Raw genomic sequence first — 20002 nt, 5'->3', positions numbered from 1 at the left:
AGACCTGTGAGGTGTCTGTCTGAAAAACTGTTTGGCAAACTGATTTCATTTTGAAAATCGAGAAGGAGCAGATAATGAGGTTGCAACAGGACTTCGCTGTTTACATGAATATCATCAAACAGATTTATCAAAATATATAGAACATCTCTTGCGATATAAAAAGTAATTATCTCAGGTTATCAGTGTTGGTCCTGCATTAAATATTGAGGGAACAATATACAACAACATTAAATGCCTTTCAAACCGTCTATTGTTTTTATCTGCAATAGATGGATCGAAGGCCTGCTTGTTGGGTCTCTATCTGAAGTTATGAGGAGAACAGTTGATTCTTCCATTTATTTTATTTCCATCCTTGTAGGTTGAAAACTCTCAGACTATCTTCCTGCACCATCATGGATAATCACTCATACAAATCTTGTAAAATATGTTGGGCGGATGTTTTTGCAGAGGTGGTGGCCCCGCAGAGGTTGAGAAATCAGGAAGAAGCCCCCCCTCAGCCAGCGCAGGAAACCATCATCAGCAGAATCCAGGGAGTGTTGGGGAGCGGCAATTGAGAGGCTGGTGGGCATTGGAGAAACTGGGGAGCGGGGGCCTCCATTGGGTATATTAATTGATCTAAGCCAGGGGTTCCCAAACCATGCATTGTGACCGCTAGAGGCTCATTTGTTTCTGTCTCAAAGTTTATTGGGAAGGGAGGGGAGTGAATCTTCAACCCCTCGCAAGACAGGGTCCTATCAATCAATCGAATCCTGATTGAAAGATTTGGAGTCTCAATAGGTTCAGTGATTAGGATAGCATTTGGACAAAATAGTTTAATTTTTTTTAAAAACAGCGAGATTCTCCGTCGGCAGGATCCTCCGTTTCGCTGGCAGTGCACCCATGCGTTTCCCAGCCTCATGGGATGGCCACAATGGGAAACCCCATTGGCCGGCTGCGGGAACGGAGAATCCCACTGCCAGCGGGGGTGCACAGCACTGGAAAATGGGGCTGGCGGGACAGGGAATCCCGCCCGTAGATTTTAGTTTGTTGAAAGTTTGTGTGAACTTTAATAATTAAATATTGGAGGTTACTAGCCTGCTGTTCTGTATTATTTTGGCACAACCCTATTGGGTGCTATTATCTTAGATAAGTGCTCCACTTCTTTTAAAGTAATTATAATAAAACATCAGTGCAAAGCCTTTGCTTGCAAACTATTATGACACAACATAGGAATAATTTTATTATAAATTTCATGGACAATTTTTCAATCCCAAAAGGGCAATTATTAAGTATATTAGCGATTCTGAAAATAGATAATGCATATAGCCTTGACAATTTATGCACATGATTTTAAACATGCAGGAACCACCAACTTTGGATCTACTTCCAGATGTTTCCCAAAGATCACTGAATTCAAGATTAACCCCAGACAATTCTAAGGTATCACCATCTTCAAAAATGGGGCAAGGATAGGCTATTTATAAATCTGTTAGATTTATATTGAGTCTGGGAAAACTGCCCAAAAATGCTGAGGGATAGTATAAGGGACCACTTGAGGGGAGTAAATTAATGGGATATTCTTGTCAATTCTTTTGCAACCGAAGGTAATATGTTAAAAAAAAGATGTTTTGATAAAGCATTAAAATAAGAATAACATAAGAACTAGGAGCAGGAGCAAGCAATTCAGCCCCTCAAGTCTGCCCCACTGTTTAATACAATCATGGCTGATCTCATCTCAGCCTCAACTCTACTTTCCTGCCCATTCCCCATATCCCTTCAACTCATTACTAATGAAAGACCTCCTTAAATTTACTCAATGTCCTGGCATCCACCGCACTGTGGGGTAGTGATTCCACAGATTATTCTTAATTTCTCCTCACCTTTCGAGGGCAACAGAGAGCTACTAAAATAGCTATAAAGAAGAGTAAGATAGATTATGAGAGTAAACCTGCTCAGAATATAAAAACAGATAGTAAAAGTTTCAACAAATATATAAAACAAAAGAGAATGGCTAAGGTAAATATTGGTCCTTTAGAGGATGAGAAGGAAGATTTAATAATGGGTGATGAGGAAATGGCTGAGAAACTGAACAGGTATTTTGGGTCGGTCTTCACGGTGGAAGACACAAATAACATGCTAATGACCGATGGAAATGAAGCTATGACAGGTGAGGACCTTGAGATGATTGTTATCACTCAAGAGGTAGTGATGGGCAAGCTAATGGGGCTAAAGGTAGACAAGTCTCCTGGCCCTGATGGAATGCATCCCAGAGTGCTAAAAGAGATGGCTAGGGAAATTGCAAATGCACTAGTGATAATTTACCAAAATTCACTAGACTCTGGGGTGGTCCTGGCGGATTGGAAATTAGTTAACGTGAGGAGGTAAAAAAGGAGGTAGGCAGAAAGCGGGTAATTATAGGCCAGTTAGCTTAACTTCGGAAGTAGGGAAGATGCTGGAATCTATCATCAAGGAAGAAATAGCGAGGCATCTGTATGGAAATTGTCCCATTGAGCAGACGCAGCATGGGTTCATAAAGGGCAGGTCGTGCCTAACTAATTTAGTGAAATTCTTTGAGGACATTACCAGTGAGGTAGATAATGGGGAGCCAATGGATGTGGTATATCTTGATTTCCAGAAAGCTTTTGACAAAGTGCCACACAAAAGGTTGCTGCATAAGATAAAGATGCATGGCATTAAGGGTAAAGTAGTAGCATGGATAGAGGATTGGTTAATTAATAGAAAGCAAAGAGTGGGGATTCATGGGTGTTTCTCTGGTTGGCAATCAGTAGCTAGTGGTGTCCCTCAGGGATCAGTGTTGGGCCCACAATTGTTCACAATTTACATAGGTGATTTGGAGTTCGGGACCAAGTGCAATGTGTCAAAGTTTGCAGACGACACTAAGATGAGTGGTAAAGCAAAAAGTGCAGAGGATACCGGAAGTCTGCAGAAGGATTTGGATAGTCTAAGTGAATGGGCTAGGGTCTGGCAGATGGAATACAATGTTGACAAATGTGAGGTTATCCATTTTGGTAGGAATAACAGCAAAAGGGATTATTATTTAAATGATAAAATATTAAAACATGCTGCTATGCAGAGGGACCTGGATGTCCTAGTGCATGAGTCACAAAAATATTGTTAACAGGTGCAACAGGTGATTAAGAAGGCGAATGGAGTTTTGTCCTTCATAACTAGAGGGATGGAGGTTAAGACTAGGGAGGTTATGCTGCAACTGTATAAGGTGTTAGGGAGGCCACACCTGGAATATTGTGTTCAGTTTTGGTCTCCTTACCTGAAAAAGGATGTACTGGCGCTGGAGGGTGTGCAGAGGAGATTCACTAGGTTAATCCCAGAGTTGAGGGGGTTGGATTACGAGGAGAGGTTGGGTAAACTGGGACTGTACTCATTGGAATTTAGAAGGATGTGGGGAGATCTTACAGAAACATATAAAATTATGAAGGGACTAGATAGGATAGATGCGGGTAGGTTGTTTCCACTCGGGGGTGAAAGTAGAACTAGGGGGCATATCCTCAAAATAAGGGGAAGTAGATTTAAGACTGAGTTTAGGAGGAATGTCTTCACCCAAAGGGTTGTGAACCTATGGAATTCACTGTCCAGTGAAGCAGTTGAGGCTTCTTCATTAAATATTTTCAAGATAAAGATAGATAGTTTTTTGAAGAATAAAGGAATAAAGGGTTATGGTGTTTGGGCTTGAAAGTGGAGCTGAGTCCACAAAAGATCAGCCATCATCTCAATGAATGGCAGAGCAGGCTCGAAGGGCCAGGGCCTACTCCTGCTCCTAGTTCTTATGTTCTTATGTTCTTATCTCTGTTTTAAATCTGCGAATCCTTATCCTAAAACTATGACCTCTCATTCAAGATTGCCCCACAAGAGGAAGCATCCACTCTACGTCTACTTTGTCAATACCTTTTATCATCTTATATACCTCAATTAGATCTCCTCTCATTCTTCTAAACTTGATGTGGAGATGCCGGCGTTGGACTGGGGTGAGCACAGTACGAAGTCTTACAACACCAGGTTAAAGTCCAACAGGTTTGTTTCGATGTCACTAGCTTTCGGAGCGCTGCTCCTTCCTCAGGTGAAAGAAGAGGTATGTTCCAGAAACATATATATAGACAAATTCAAAGATGCCAAAGATGTTTGGCATCTTTGAATTTGTCTATATATGTGTTTCTGGAACAGACCTCTTCATTCACCTGAGGAAGGAGCAGCGCTCCAAAAGCTAGTGACATCGAAACAAACCTGTTGGACTTTAACCTGGTGTTGTAAGACTTCGTACTGTGCTCACCCCAGTCCAACGCTGGCATCTCCACATCATGGCTACCAACGACACCGCAAACTGCCGGCTCAAAGTGGAGAGGATCTCCAAGAAGATCGCGCATATAGACACTGACATTAAGTTTCTACAAAGATGCAAGAAAGCAGACAAGATCCCGAAAGGGCTACAGATCACAAACCCACTCAAGTCGACCTACAACACAGACTTCGCTGAGAGACTCTGCCGTCGCACCTCTCTCACACTCCTCAACCACCTCGTACACCAGCTCTACAGCAGACGACGCAACCTGGAAACCAAGATAGAGGCCATATTCTCAACTTGCGCTCAGGATGCAGCAGACCAGCTGCGGAACACCGCCAAACAGATGAGACAACAATACTATGCCATCTATATGCATACCAAGAACAGAAAGCTTGAGAAACTTGGCATCACCACCGGCAGCAACCAAGCCACCCCCGGTGTCACAGTAGAAAACAATACAGGGAAATCTATTGTCAACTTGTCAGACTACACCCTTCAACCAGATGAAATCGAAGTCCTCAGCAGAGGGCTCAATTTCTGCACCACCAGCAAAATGGACCCCATCAGTCTCGCGGCAGACACGGAGGAATTCATCAGGCGAATGAGGCTCCGGGAATTCTTCCACAGACCCCAAGAGGCCAACAGCGAACCCAAGCAGACTACCAATGAACCGGAACAGCAGACCGAGAGATCTGCGGTGCGGCAACCGAAGAGGAAAGAGTCGAATTGGACCCCTCCGGAAGGCCGCTGCCTTAGACTCGACATGTATGCTCAAGCCGTCAGGAGTCGCGTCAATGCCAGATTCATCAGTCGCATTCACAAGACAGCCCCGAACGTCACCCAAGCACAACGCAATGCCATCCGCGCTCTCAAGACCAACCACAGCATCGTCATCAAACCAGCAGACAAAGGCCACTGTCGTACTGAACAGAACGGACTACTGCAAAGAAGTATACCGACAACTGAACAACCAAGAACACTACAGACAGTTACCCGCAGATCCGACCAAGGAACACATCCGCCAACTTAACAGACTGATCAAGACCTTGGATCCAGATCTTCAGAGCACCCTACGTGCTCTCATCCCACGTACTCCCCGCATTGGAGATCCCTACTGCCTCCCAAAAATACATAAGGCCAACACACCAGGCCGCCCTATCGTTTCAGGCAATGGGACCCTGTGTGAGAACCTCTCTGGCTACATCGTGGGCATCTTGAAACCCATCGTACAAGGTACGCCCAGCTTCTGTCGCGACACGACGGACTTCCTACAGAAACTCAGCACCCATGGACCAGTTGAACCAGGAACATTCCTCGTCACAATGGACGTCTCGGCACTGTACACCATCATCCCCCATGACGACGGCATTGCTGCAACAGCCTCAGTACTCAACACCGACAACTGCCAATCTCCAGACGCAATTCTGCAACTCATCCGCTTCATTCTGGATCACAACGTCTTCACCTTCGACAACAAGTTCTTCATAGATGTTATACACCAGATACATCGATTAGATTTTTTTCCTTTGGACCCACGGCGAAGAATCACTGAAACGACTACACGATGACATTAATAAGTTCCATCCAACCATCAGACTCACCATGGACTACTCTCCAAAATCAGTTGCATTCTTGGACACACTCGTCTCCATCAAGGATGGTCACCTCAGCACTTTGCTTTACCGCAAACCTACGGATAACCTCATGATGTTCCACTTCTCCAGCTTCCACCCTAAACACATTAAAGAAGCCATCCCCTATGGACAAGCGCTCCGTATACACAGGATCTGCTCAGACGAGGAGGAGCGTAACAGACATCTACAGACGTTGAAAGATGCCCTCGTACGAACGGGATATGGCACGTGACTCATCGATCGACAGTTCCAACGCGCCACAGCGAAAAACCGGACCGACCTCCTCAGAAGACAAACATGGGACACAACCGACAGAATACCCTTCGTCGTCCAGTACTTCCCCGGAGCGGAGAAACTACGTCATCTTCTTCACAGCCTTCAACACGTCATTGATGACGATGAACATCTTGCCAAGGTCATCCCCACACCCCCACTACTTGCCTTCAAACAACCGCGCAACCTCAAACAAACCATTGTTTGCAGCAAACTACCCAGTCTTCAGAACAGTGACCACGACACCACACAACCCTGTCATGGCAATCTCTGCAAGACGTGCCAGATCATCGACATGGATACCACTATTACACGTGAGAACACCACCCACCAGGTACGCGGTACATACTCATGCGACTCGGCCAACGTTGTCTACCTCATACGATGCAGGAAAGGATGTCCCGAAGCGTGGTACATTGGCGAGACCATGCAGACGCTGCGACAACGAATGAACGGACATCGCGCAACAATCACCAGGCAGGAATGTTCCCTTCCAGTCGGGGAACACTTCAGCAGTCAAGGGCATTCAGCCTCTGATCTCCGGGTAAGCGTTCTCCAAGGCGGCCTTCAGGACCCGCGACAACGCAGAATCGCCGAGCAGAAACTTATAGCCAAGTTCCGCACACATGAGTGCGGCCTCAACCGGGACCTGGGATTCATGTCGCATTACATTCATCCCCCACCATCTGGCCTGCGAAATCCTACCAACTGTCCTGGCTTGGTACAATTCACACCTCTTTAACCTGGAGTTACCCCATCTCTGGATCTGTAAAGATTTAATCACCTGCTAATGCTCGCATTCCAAGCATTGTTTGGCATCTTTGAATTTGTCTATATATGTGTTTCTGGAGACCACCTCTTCATTCACCTGAGGAAGGAGCAGCGTTCCGAAAGCTAGTGACATCGAAACAAACCTGTTGGACTTTAACCTGGTGTTGTAAGACTTCGTACTGTTCTAAACTTGAGACAGTGTAGGCCTAAATTTCTCAATCTCTCTTCATAAAACAAACCCCTCAGCTCTGGAATCAATCTAGTGAACCTCCTTTGAACAGCCTCTAATACAACTACATCCCTCCTCAAATAAGGGGACCAAAGCTGTACACAGTACTCCAAGTGTGCTCTCACCAATGTCTTGTACTGTTTCAGCAATGCTTGCCTACTTTTATACCCTATTCCTTTAGCTATAAAGGCCAATATTCTATTTGTCTTCTTTATTACCTGCTGTACCTGCATGCTAGTTTTCTGAGATTCATGCACAAGGACACCCAGGTCCCTCTGCACTGAAGCACTCTGAAGTTTCTCTCCATTTAGATAATAAGTTGCCTTCTCATTTTTCAACCAAAACGGATAACCTCATACTTATTCATGTTTTTTTATAACTTTAGAGAACCCAATTCATTTTTTCCAATTAAGGGGCAATTTAGCATGGCCAATCCACCTAGCCTGCACATCTTTGGGTTGTGGGGATGAAACCCACGCAAACACGGGGAGAATGTGCAAACTCCCAGAGCCGGGATCGAACCTGGGACCTCGGCGCCGTGAGGCAGCAGGGCTAACCCACTGTGCCACCGGGCTGCCCTATACTTATTCATGTTAAACTCCATCTACCAAATTTTGGCCCACTCACCTATTTTTATCCCTTTGTAAATATCTTATTTCCTCATTACAACTTACTACCCCACCTATTTTAGTGTCTATATTAATTAGGCTATCGTACTTTCTATCCCTACACCAAGTTATTAACATTTACTGTAAATAGTTGGGCCCGAGGACCAAACCCTGTGGCACTCCCTAGTTACATCTTGCCAACCAGAAAATAACCCATTTATCCCAACTCTCTGCCTTCTGTTGGTGCATTAATAGGCACAAACAGATCCCTCACAGATGGGTTTGAGCCTGAAGATAATGGTCCAGATTTTGGTTTCAGTGGCAAATGAACAGTGCCACATCATCCATTACACTTATACTTGCCCACAGACTTACTATAGTTTTTGCAATGGGATTTGCTATTGCTGGAAAGCTATTTAGGTTTGGAAGTTCCTACAGAGGACTAGGACTGTGTGAACAAGACGAGAATTTTTAATAAGGAGCACTGAATCTGAGTCAAGAAATGTCGGTTAAATGTAAAATCTGATACAGAAACTGAAATTATGAAAGAAAGATGTGATGAAGAGAAAGGTAAGAGACAAGGAAGGGAAAGTCAGAAGAAAACCATCCGATGTGCAACTTCACTGTTACACCCATTGTAAAGAAAGCAGGAACACATGTTGAGAGGATGAGCAGAGAAACTCTCATTTTGAAGAGACTGCAATATTCATGTAAACTACTATTCATAGCTCCAGTGAAGAAGTCATGTCAGAGGAGCATGGTAGTCATGCCACCATCAGTTTCTCACCACTGTGTACAAACGGGAAGTAAATCATAGTTCCTGTACCACAATACACCATTCGGTTTTATTTATTTGCAGAAATTTATCAGGACTGAACTTTGTGTGTTAATCTTTAACCATTTGGTACCCTCCACAATTGTGGTATTGCCTGAATTGGAATAGTCAAGTCTTGGCAAACTAGATTGAAAAAAATAACCTGCTTGATTTTCCATTGGCGGGATTGTTGCCAATCGGCACCGGAGTCGCCAATAATGTTGCCAATTAATAATGATGCTCTTTAGAGTCGCCAGGTATCAACTGATACCACCACAAGGCTTTACCGGATATCGATCACAGGACCACACAACCAGTTAGTCAGTTCAAGTTCAAAGGTGGTTTATTTACACACAAGGATTACTTCGACATGCAACACAAAACACTACAAGTTAAACTACACTTAACAACTACAGTAGCCTATACTTAACTTCAGGGAAACCGGCTCTATGCAGATAGACAAGGCCTTTGTCCGGATCTTGCGTGGCTGGGTGGAAGAAGTGGCTCTGTTTCTCCTGGGCTCATCCGTCTGGTAGCGATCTTTGCTCTTGAACTTGTCTGTCTGGTCGTTATGCTGCACTTGGGTTGGCATAGGCCGGATCCAAGAGAAACCGAGCACATGGCTGTGCCTCTTCTTATCCCTCTGGGATTTTGCGCTCTTTGGGGTGGTCCTTAACTTGGACCCAATAATTCGACAGGCTTCGATCACTGCCTTCGATTTTGGCCAATAAAAGGGCGGGTGCCTTGATGGCTGGGCGTGTCCTCAGCGGTCATTGACCTTGGCTGTTTGGGCTCCCTGAGTAAAGGGAGTGGCGCCGATTAGTCTGTATCTGTATCGGTTACCTGAGTACAGTTCTTTTGTTCTGTGGAAATGGGCTATTAGAATGCAAACAAGCGGGGGTTTCGATCGCATCTAGCTATCTGGGTAGCAAATACACACACAAGCTCTGAGTCTGTCTGAGTCCTGGGTTGGCCATAATTCCCATGGTCCTTTGCAGGTGGCCATCTGAGATTGCTCCAGGATCCTCCACTTTGCCAGCTGTGCACCCATGCCTGTGGGTTCCCGAAGGCTTGGGATGGCCACAATGGGAAACCCCATTGACCGGCTGCCGGAACGGAGAACCCTGTTGCCGGCGGGGGGGCGCTGTGCCGGAAAACGGGGCTGGCAGGACGGAGAACCCCACCCAATATTTATCAACTTAAAAGATTTGTTTAAATTAATCTCATATATATTTCATGCAACATTTAGAGCTTTGCTAATATCAAATATTTATATTTTCAGGAAACTGGAATGATCAAAGTTAGGCTATGTTGAGGATTTCTAAACATTGACCTGAAACCTAAGCAGCCTGCAAAAATTGGCAGTTATTTTGCAGCCAATTCTTTCAGCTTTCAACATGAACACTTTTCATGTAAACAAAGCATTTAAACAAATATTTTCTTTTACCATTGTTGTTGACTTGGCGTATTTGTTCTTGCTGTCTAAGTGGCATTTTCCATCATGAGGGATGACAATTCCAGCCAACTTGCTGTCCATTCCAAAGTGTGTATCAGCATCAGTCACAAATACCAACATGTGCAAGGAATCATTGCGCCAACCAATTCTTTCCTAAAATGCAGATTTTAAAAAATATTTCAACAAGTTGTCTTTGGACATTTTATCAGTTCTTTTCTGTCTGTGTGGCAGTGACTAATCTTATAGCTAAGTGAATTTAAAAGTCTAATTTACCTTACAGACAGTTGCTTGTAATATTGCATCAAATCCTCCTTCAGGAGTATCCACATTTGCAGAAATTTGTTGCTTTTGAACAACTTCATTAAATTTGGTGGTGTCCTCAGTCAATGAAAGCATGTGTGTATAACCAAATGTGGGCAAACAATATACGTCGTGCCTCCTATTAAAAAGAAAGACACAATTTTTTTCCAGCTCCATGCACAATTGAATTCAGACGGCAGCAACACTTCATAGAATCATAGAATTTACAGTGCAAAAGGAGGCCATTCGGCCCATGGAGTCTGCACCGGCCCTTGGAAAGAGCACCCTACCTCTATCCTTAACCCAGTAACCCCACCCAACCCAACTTTTTTTGAACAAGAAGGGCAATTTAGCATGACCACTCCACCTAACCTGCACGTCTTTGGACTGTTTGGAAACTGTTCAGTGCCTCATGAAAAACAGTGCAGCACAATTTTGCACATTAGGCTCCCCAGCATCGAATTTACGGGGTACACCAATGATGCACTGGGGAATCCCTGCAGAAAATTACCATGCCCCAACCTGGTCCCAATCCTTCTCTGGTCCGACCCTCCTCTTGATCCGATCTGCCCCGCCCCACCATTCCCCTTTCTGTCCTCCCCCACCCCCCCTGTTGTCTGAAACCGTAAAATTTCAAACTTACCTTCTCCCTTTAAATTGTCCCTGTAGCCATCTAAGATGGCCACCTGCAAAGGATCATGGGAATGATGGCCAACCCAGGACTCAGACAGATACAGAGCCTATGTGTATTTGAAACACAGGTAACCAGACCTGATCGACCCCCCCCCCCCCCCCCCCCCCCCCCCCGCTCGTTTGCATTTTAATGGCCCATTTTCCCAGGACAATAGAACTCCAATCAAGCAACCGGTACAGCCACAGACTGACCGGTGCACTCAGAAAGTCCAACTGCCAAGGTCTATGACCGCTAAGGACCCGCCCACTACCAAGGCATCTGCCCCTTTATTGGCCGAAATCGAAGACAGTGATCAGAGCCCTGTCGAACTATTGGGTCCAAGGTTAAGGACCGCCCCAAAGAGCGTGAAATCCCAGAGGGATAAAAGAGAGCGCAGCCATGTGTTCTGTCTCTTTTGGATCCGGCCTGTGCCAACCCAATTGCAGCAGGAACAGCCAGCCAAATTCAAGATCAACGATCGCTACCTGATGGATGAGCCCAGCAGAGACAGAGCCACTTTCTTCGAACTAGCCAAATGAAATCCAGATAAAGGCCTTATCCATTTCCACAGTGCCGGTCGCCCTGAAGTTAAGTATAGGTTATTGTAGCTGATAGGTGTAGTTTAACTCGTAATAGATATTGTATTTGCATGTCAAGGTAACTCTTGTGTATGTAAATAAACCATCTTTTGAACTAACTAACTGGTTGTGTGGTCATTTGATCGATATAAGGGAAGGCTTGTGGTTCACCAACATCATTAATATTAGCAACAGTATTGGCGACGCTGTTGAGATCGAAACGGGCAACATTATTGGGGACTCTGGTGGGATTCGATTAGAAGTGACTTGGTCACTCCGAGAGAACCCACAAAATTTGAATCCAATTGCGAGAAAGAGAAAGAACCACAAGTGCAAGTCCCATATCGACCAAATAACCAAATTTCGGAAGTGTGTACTAACCCACATGCGTACCTAACAGGAAGAGTAAGGTAAACTCGTTAGAATTGTGTACAACTATCGAGGGATTGTGTGTCGGAAGATAGCTTAGGCCATCCCCGCTGTTCAAATCGCCACCTTATTCCCCTGTCTCAAACTAAACGTAGAGCAAGAGGTAAGAGAAGTAATGGCCACTAAAGCAATGGAAAGATTGATGAATCCACAGGAACCCGAGGTCGCGGCGACCAACAGAGCAGAGCAATGCCCCATATGGGAGGAAGAGTTAAGGAAATACTTAAAGGGGAAAGGATGGCCCCTTTGGTCGAATTTTTGTGCTAATGATGAGTCAGGTCCAGGAAAGATAGGACAGACTTGGTGGGAGAACCTAAGCGAGGTCCACAAGAAAAATGTAGGGAAAGTCAGAAAGCCGATGGCAATAGTGTCCTGTTTGGCACAGTTGCGAGGCACAGAGGAGCTCGTGAAGATTCTCCGTAGGCAGTTAATTGAGAAGGAAGAAAAGTTCGAGGAAACAGTAACGAAAGCGAGAAGATAATTGAGCAACTCCGGGAACAGTTAGCAGCTAAGGATAACGAAATGGCCAATGTAAAATGTGCACATCAATCTTGTCTAGTTCACCGTAGTAGCTTCCAGACCCAGTACAATAAAGCCGACCAAGATGCACAGCGCGCAGTCCTGGTAAGAGAGGAAACAGAACAACAGGTCGCCCAGCTAACTAGAAAATGCGCGGATTTAAAAGCATCTTTGCGAGCGCTCCACAGCTCCACTATGGAAGAGTGGCAGACTACCGTTGATCATGCTAAATGCCGACAGAAGATAGAAAAGTTACAGTCGCTACTCTCAGTACAGAATGGCTTCAGGTACACTTTCGGGCAGGATTTAGATGAGGACGATGCTCCCGATTGGCAGGAATTAAACAAATGCGCCCAAAAATACGTAGAGGACACGGAAAATCAAAATCGAGCCCCCCACGCCCCAAAACGAAAAGCACCCGCACCACCGACTGCACAGGCAGCGCACACCCCCACTCACAATTCAACCCCCATGAATCCGGTTACCACACAATGCAAGTCATTGGATCAGGATGAGCTTGATATCACCCCACTATCCATAAACCAATTAAGAGAAGCTTGCACGAAAATTATTCCATTCCAGCCCACCGCAGACTCGCACAGCTTCTTTGAGGAAGTGCGCCAACAAAAGGTTATGTACGGCCGAGACGAGAGAGAGGAAGTAAAGCTAATAGTTATGAGCCTCAGCCAGTCCGTAAGATCAACTTTGCCCGAACCCCAAAATGTAGCAAGAGGAACCCTGCAAGAAATGAAAACAGTCATATTAGATGCCATCGGGTATAACAAAGGAGATCCAGTCGAGGGTTTAAATCACTGCAGGCAAAAGAAGGGAGAACATCCAACCGCATTTGCCGGTCGCCTATGGATTCATTTCATGGCAGTTTACGGACAATTGAACCGCACACACCTAAATGAGGAGGACACCACTAAATGGTCCCGTACCTTAGTCTCGCATACCACAGACGCAGGTCAAAAGGCTTGTGTAAACTACGACCCCGCAGACCACACACACAATGAAGTTTGGGTATAGAAATGACTCTCTAGAGCATGGGAACAAACCCTACACCGGCAGACAGATCAGGACAAGTTAGAAGCAAACATACACCCAGTTTGGACTAGCCAGGACCGAGCATGGGTAAACGAGGGTAGACACGAGGGACAGCACCCCAGAGCACAGGCACCACGAGGTTGTTACAATTGTGGTCACATGGGACATTGTGCCCAGACATTGGGGCAGCACGGTAGCATGGTGGTTAGCACAATTGCTTCCCAGCTCCAGGGTCCCATGTTTGATTCCCGGCTTGGGTCACTGTCTGTACGGAGTCTGCACGTTCTCCCCGTGTGTGCGTGGGTTTCCTCCTGGTGCTCCGGTTTCCTCCCACAGTCCAAAGATGTGCAGGTTAGGTGGACTGGCCATGCTAAATTGCCCTTAGTGTCCAAAATTGCCCTTAGTGTTGGGTGGGATTACTGGGTTGTGGGGATAGGATGGAGATGTGGGATTGGGTAGGGTGCTCTTTCAAAGAGCCGGTGCAGACTCGATGGGCCTAATGGCCTCCTTCTGCACTGTAAATTCTATCTATGACTGCCGACAAAACCCCCGAACCAGCAACGATGCCAACAACCAAACCCCCCACCTCGGAACAATGTTAGGCCCATGCATAATGTTAGCGCCCGTTCAGACAATTTAGCGTTTAATCCCACAGATTGACGGTGTTTGGACTCCCCAACTTGGGTAAGTTACAGGCACAGTCCGGGGACATACAGTTGATTTCCTTTGGAGGATTCCGCACCACTTTCAACTCCTCCACCATGTTTCAATGGGACAAATGGCCCACCACAGACACCATCACCCTGAATGGATTCACCGGCCACATACAGCAAGGATATCTCACAGCTCCCGTACCCATTCAGATAGGGAACATTAACACCAGACACCCCGTCATTTTAGTTGACTTACCCCAAACAGCCGAACACATTCTAGGCATAGATTTTATGAGCTCCCATAACCTTGCGTTTGACCCAGTAAACAAATGTGTCTGGCCAAAACAGCTAGGGCTCCCGCTACGCTCACAGTAGGGGATTATGAAAACAGGATTTGCTCAGTAGGGGACGACTGGTTTAATCCGCAAACAATTAGTGCAGACCAGACGTTTAGAGAGGTCCTCATAAAACACAAAGCTTCGTTCGCACAACACAAACACAATTGTGGGAAGATCCCAGGTACAATAAAGATTTCAGGTCCTGATCCAAAGCCGCAAAAGCAATACTGTTTCCCACAGCAAGCCGAGGGTTAGATTTTGAAGGTTATTAACAGTTTGTTAGACCAAGGAGTTATTCGACCCGTAGCATCCACAAATAATGCCCCAATTTGGCCTGTAAAAAAGCCCGATGGTTCATGGCGACTAACGATCGACTACCGAGAACTTAATAAGGTAACCCCTTTAGCAGCCCCCACTGCTGCCACGAGTCCCGAGACCATGCTTAAACAGGGAGTACAGGCAAAATATTTCACAGTGCTGGACATCAACAATGGCTTTTGGTCCATCCCGTTAGACAGGGCCTCTCAGTATAAATTCGCGTTTACGTTTCAAGGGCAGCAGTACACGTGGACATGCCTCCCACAAGCATTCCATAACTCCCCCTCCATTTTCCACCGACAATTGACGTACGGGCTTCCTAAATTTTCCTGACCCGAATGCCTCATACAATATGTAGACGATCTGCTCCTGCAAACGGACACAAAAGAGGAACACGTAGAGCTCTTATCGGAATTACTAGGCCTACTGCAATCCATCGGATGCAAGGTCAACCCCACAAAAGGCCCAGAGTTTAAAGGGAAAGGTTCTTTATTTAGGCACCACCATCACCCACGGAAAGAGAGAACTTGAGCAAAAATGGATCGAGTCCTTCATCAAATTGCCCCTGCCCCAAAATGTCACTGCACTCCGGTCATTCCTAGGTTTGGTAGGATATTGCAGAAATCATAGAGATGGTTTTGCCACTAAAGCAGCCCCACTCTCAGAGCTCCTTAAAAAGAATGCCCCATGGGAATGGCTTCCGCAGCACATAGACACCATTGATGATTTAAAACGCGCCCTAGGCACAGCCCCCGCTTTATAAGTTCCAGACCCAGACTTGCCCTATGCCATAGAAGTAGCAACCACTGACCGAACCCTATCAGCAGTACTCCTCCAAGAATGACACGATCACTTAGGACCCATAGCCTATGCCTCAAGAGTATTAGACCCCGTAGAGCAAGGATTCTCAGCCTGCGAACGGCACTTGCTTGCAGTCTTTTGGGCAGTACAGTACTTTGCGTACATCACAGGCCTTAACCCAGTAACTATCTTGACCGAGCACCCCCCCACGCAACTATTACTAGACGGTAGATTAAAGGACGGTTCAGTCAGCCAAATCAAGAGCAGCTCACTGGACACTACTGTTACAAGGCAGGGACATTACGGTAAAACGCATCAAGACCCATACGTTTCTGGTCGATAATCTCCAATATGCAGGGACCCCACATGAGTGCCAGATCACAGCAGCTCAACACCACATAGGACCCTTTATCCCAAAGTCACTACACCCACAAGCAGGCAGTAAGACACAGGATTCCCAAACCACAGGGAATGCTTTAAAAATTTATGTCGACGGTTCCTCCACAATCGAAAATGGAGTTAGAATTACTGGTTGTGGAACTTACATAGAAGACACGCAGCGACGTCCACTAGAAGAGATCTCTTTAAAATTGCCCGGCCATCTAGGTTCACAAGCAGCAGAACTCGCAGCCATAGCCTGTGTAGTTCAGCACCCAAGATTTTGACCCAACAGATATTCACACACTGGGGTCTCCCCTGCAGCATTGAGTCAGACCAAGGTTCCCACTTCACCGGCAGAGTTATGCAAAATGTTTTAACAATTTTTGGGATCAGGCAGAAATTCCATATAGCATTCACCCCAAATCCAGCGGCATTGTCGAGGGAATGAATCGAACTTTAAAAGCGACCATTAGGAAGATGGTGCAACAGAACAATACCACGTGGGACGCAGTCCTCCCATTTGCTCTCATGTTTATTCGGAACACCGTTTCCAGTTCAACAGGTTTCACCCCCCACACTCTCATGACCGGACGGCCCATGAAGGGTATTGAATATTTATTCGACCTCGATCTGGCAAGCCCTACAGTAACCGCCCTCACCCATGAAAAAGCAGTCCAACAGGTTACAGATAACATTAAAGCGGCACAACTCGCTGCAGCTGTCCGATTAGGCGCTAGAAGGAAGCAGAGTAAAGCCTGCTTTGACAAAACCATCCACCCCGTAGAGTACACAGTCAGTCAGCAAGTAATGGTTTCAGTTTACAACCCCAGTTCTTTCCTCTCTCCCAAATTTGCAGGACCCTACTCCATTTCCAACAAAGTGAGCCCCTCCGTGTACAAGATAACGTACCGGAACGGTAAAACTGGTTGGTTCCACATCAACCAACTCAAAGTCTATGGATCCCAATGTAGCCACTCCCACCACGTCTCTCTGGCAATAGGAGACGCTTCCGCCCCGCCCATCGACAACCTAGTCCGACCCCTACGCCAACCCTCCCCCAGCCATGCCAGCATTTATCCCTTGTCCACGCCCACAGACCCGAACTTATCTCCGCCCACAGGTACAGACTTTCACCTTGAACTTAACTCCGACGACAGCGGGAGCCTCCCGGATTTGATTACTATCCCTGAACACTGGCGCCATCTCTCTGCCCCCAGTCACCCCAGCCCCCGGAACCACGCCTTAGATATCTTTGACCCCCTCTATGCCCTCCCCCAACCACCGCCACAGCCACCGCCCGACGACAGTAACTCGCCCCCCCACTCCCACCGCCCCTACGCCTCACGACAAACAAGCCCCTCTTTGGCACTGCAACAACTCTTGCAGACTAGTAAGGCATGACAATTCGGAATATCCGACGGCCCATGTGGCCATGGCACAGAAACGGCAGACACGAGTCTGGCAACCGGGAGATGGTGATGATTCAGATACTGCCTCTCGTTTCGGTAATGCTTTTACAACACTGTTTGGTACAGAACCCTGAGGTGTCCAGATGGTGAGAAAGAGACACCGCCTAAGTATTAAGGTGTCCAAGTTCTGATGGAGCCTGCCTGTCTTTTTCCTTCTTCTTTTTTCTGCTACATGGTTTTAATTCATGTCGCCCGACACACAATTACTCACGCAGACATGGGGAAAACGTGCAGACTCCGCATAGACAAGGACCCAAGCCAGGAATCGAACCCGGGTCCCTGGTGCTGTGAAGTCACAGTGCTAACCACTGTGCTACTGTGCCACCCATTCATGCATTTAAATGTTTGAACAATGCAGGAAGCAATGCCTGTACTGTTTGCCATTTTAATGTAATATAGACATCGCACCGAAGTGGTGTGAGATATTCCCTCAGTAATTTTCACACCAAATGTCGAGTCACATCCTATGAATTTATACTACAGCATTGCTGCCTCACAGCATCAGAGACACGGGTTCAATTCCAACATTGGGTAACTGACTGTACGGAATTAGCACATTCTCCCCATGTCTGTGTGCACTTCTTGCAGATCCTCCGATTTCCTCCCACAGTCCAAAGATGTACAGGTTACGTGGATTGGCCATGTTAAATTGCTCCTTAGTGTCTAAAAGGTTAGGTGGGGTTATGGGGTTACAGGGATAGGGCTGGGGAGTGGGCCTAGGTAGGGTGCTCTTTCAGAGGGTTGGGGTAGACTCAGTGGGCTAAATGGCCTCCTTCTGCACCTTAGGGATTCCATGATCCTTTGTCGCGATGCTAAGTTAAAGGCACTCCACAAACTTGCTTTTTTAGATAAAGTGGTAAAACTTATATTGATCTGAGATGGGCAAATTCTCAAGGGCTGAACCAAAATATGCACAATAACTGCATAGTAACTTAGCAGGAACAGCAACTTTGACTTGGAGTTAAGACTAAGTCATTTTATGAGGCTGACAATTGCTTTATTTTAAATTGATGTGGGGCCATCGTAAAAGAAGCTTTATTTTGGGTTGGGATTGTCGTAGATCATCTTTATTGACAAAAATGATTTTACATTATTACTTCACACCTTGAATTTCCTACACGACCAGGGCTTCTGAAAAATGTTTGATAATTCCCCTATACATTGATAATAATATAAATTACATACCAGCAGGGATTAGCTAAATCCCTCGTTGTCGTTTTGATATAAGGAGACATTGGCTTGTCTACAAACGTTCCAAAACCCAGTTTAAAGTTACTGGTTAGGTTGGCCATCGCTTTGGAGAGAGACGAGCCCAGTTCTTTAATTTCATCCAAGTCATCAGTCATAGAGGCAGAAAGGTCCATTAGATAATAAAGGTCAACTGGATAATCTTCAAACTGCCGCACATCCACTCCAAATGTCACCCGACTACCTGTTAGAAAATTAATTTTTTCAAATTAAAGTCAAAAACAATCATATTTGAGTTGCTGAATATTTATATGCAAAAGACAGGTGTGGTCGAAATTGAAATGGTCCTCTACATAAATAAATTAAATTCTATGTTATTTATCCTTAAGACTTTCCAGTACAATACAATCTATAACGTTTATTTTACTCAAACCAGGTGCCTCCTGTTACTCCAGATGCTATTGCCATTCAATGATTAATGCTAAAAAAAAATCAGGTATCCAACAATATTATTCTATTTCTGTTTCTATTTAATTTGACAATGTTTGAATCACGAAATGATTTCAAAAACTCTTGCAGCAATTTCGAGCATGTAAAGGCTATCTGTGGCTGGCATCCAGGGCTATGGGGAAATTCCCACTTGATGGGTTAGCCTGCACTTTCTATCTCAGTGAAACCTGTGAGGTAAGTGGCATACACTCCCTTTTCAGATGCAATGTGCGGGTATACACGAATACCACTCTCTATCGTCCTTACCTGGCCGCAGGTTAAGTACAAGTTTTTGTGGGGTGATTTGTGTCCTTTTCCCGCCCCTCTTTTCGCTGCTCACGCTTAAAGGCTCTCCTCTTATAACCCGAAGGTGGCTGGTGGAGAATTCTATAAACTTCCGGGGACATGCCCGCAGCAAAAGATTATCAAAGGTGTCACATCTTCCACCAGAGCTCGAACCGTCACTGAAGCCCTAAAATGAACAATAACACATTCGTTTCCTCGACCTAGTCATGGTAATAGAAATATGTTTTCCAAAACAAAGGCTGGATGGAGGTGTTCAAACATTTTGAAATCTGCTAACATGATCCCAATCAGGGAAGTGGTAATATTGAAATCTCCAAATTTGAATCAATCACTTCAGGTTTTCCCTCAATCCGGGTACTTGCTCTATCTGTGAACATGAATTCCAGCATTGCCTGGCCGCGAGCTATTTCCATCCAACTGGATAATGGGGA

At 45.7% G+C, this 20002-nt stretch overlaps 1 protein-coding gene across 3 annotated transcripts in view; it reads right to left on the bottom strand.

Moving 5' to 3' along the window:
• itgb6 (integrin, beta 6) overlaps window positions 1–20002 on the bottom strand; it is a 139927-nt gene that overhangs the window by 118168 nt on the left and 1757 nt on the right. For all 3 annotated transcript variants that reach the window (XM_072474525.1, XM_072474518.1, XM_072474534.1), the window contains 4 exons: window positions 19533–19737; window positions 18774–19020; window positions 10356–10521; window positions 10074–10235 (listed from right to left, as the gene is read on the bottom strand). In XM_072474525.1, the coding sequence (XP_072330626.1) occupies window positions 10074–10235; window positions 10356–10521; window positions 18774–19020; window positions 19533–19737 (780 nt within the window). The remainder of the gene's footprint in view (window positions 1–10073; window positions 10236–10355; window positions 10522–18773; window positions 19021–19532; window positions 19738–20002) is intronic.

The sequence above is a fragment of the Scyliorhinus torazame genome, chromosome 2 (genome assembly GCF_047496885.1).
Source record: "Scyliorhinus torazame isolate Kashiwa2021f chromosome 2, sScyTor2.1, whole genome shotgun sequence".
In the NCBI taxonomy this organism is placed as follows: domain Eukaryota; kingdom Metazoa; phylum Chordata; class Chondrichthyes; order Carcharhiniformes; family Scyliorhinidae; genus Scyliorhinus; species Scyliorhinus torazame.
This window is presented reverse-complemented; position numbering and strand designations above follow the sequence as displayed.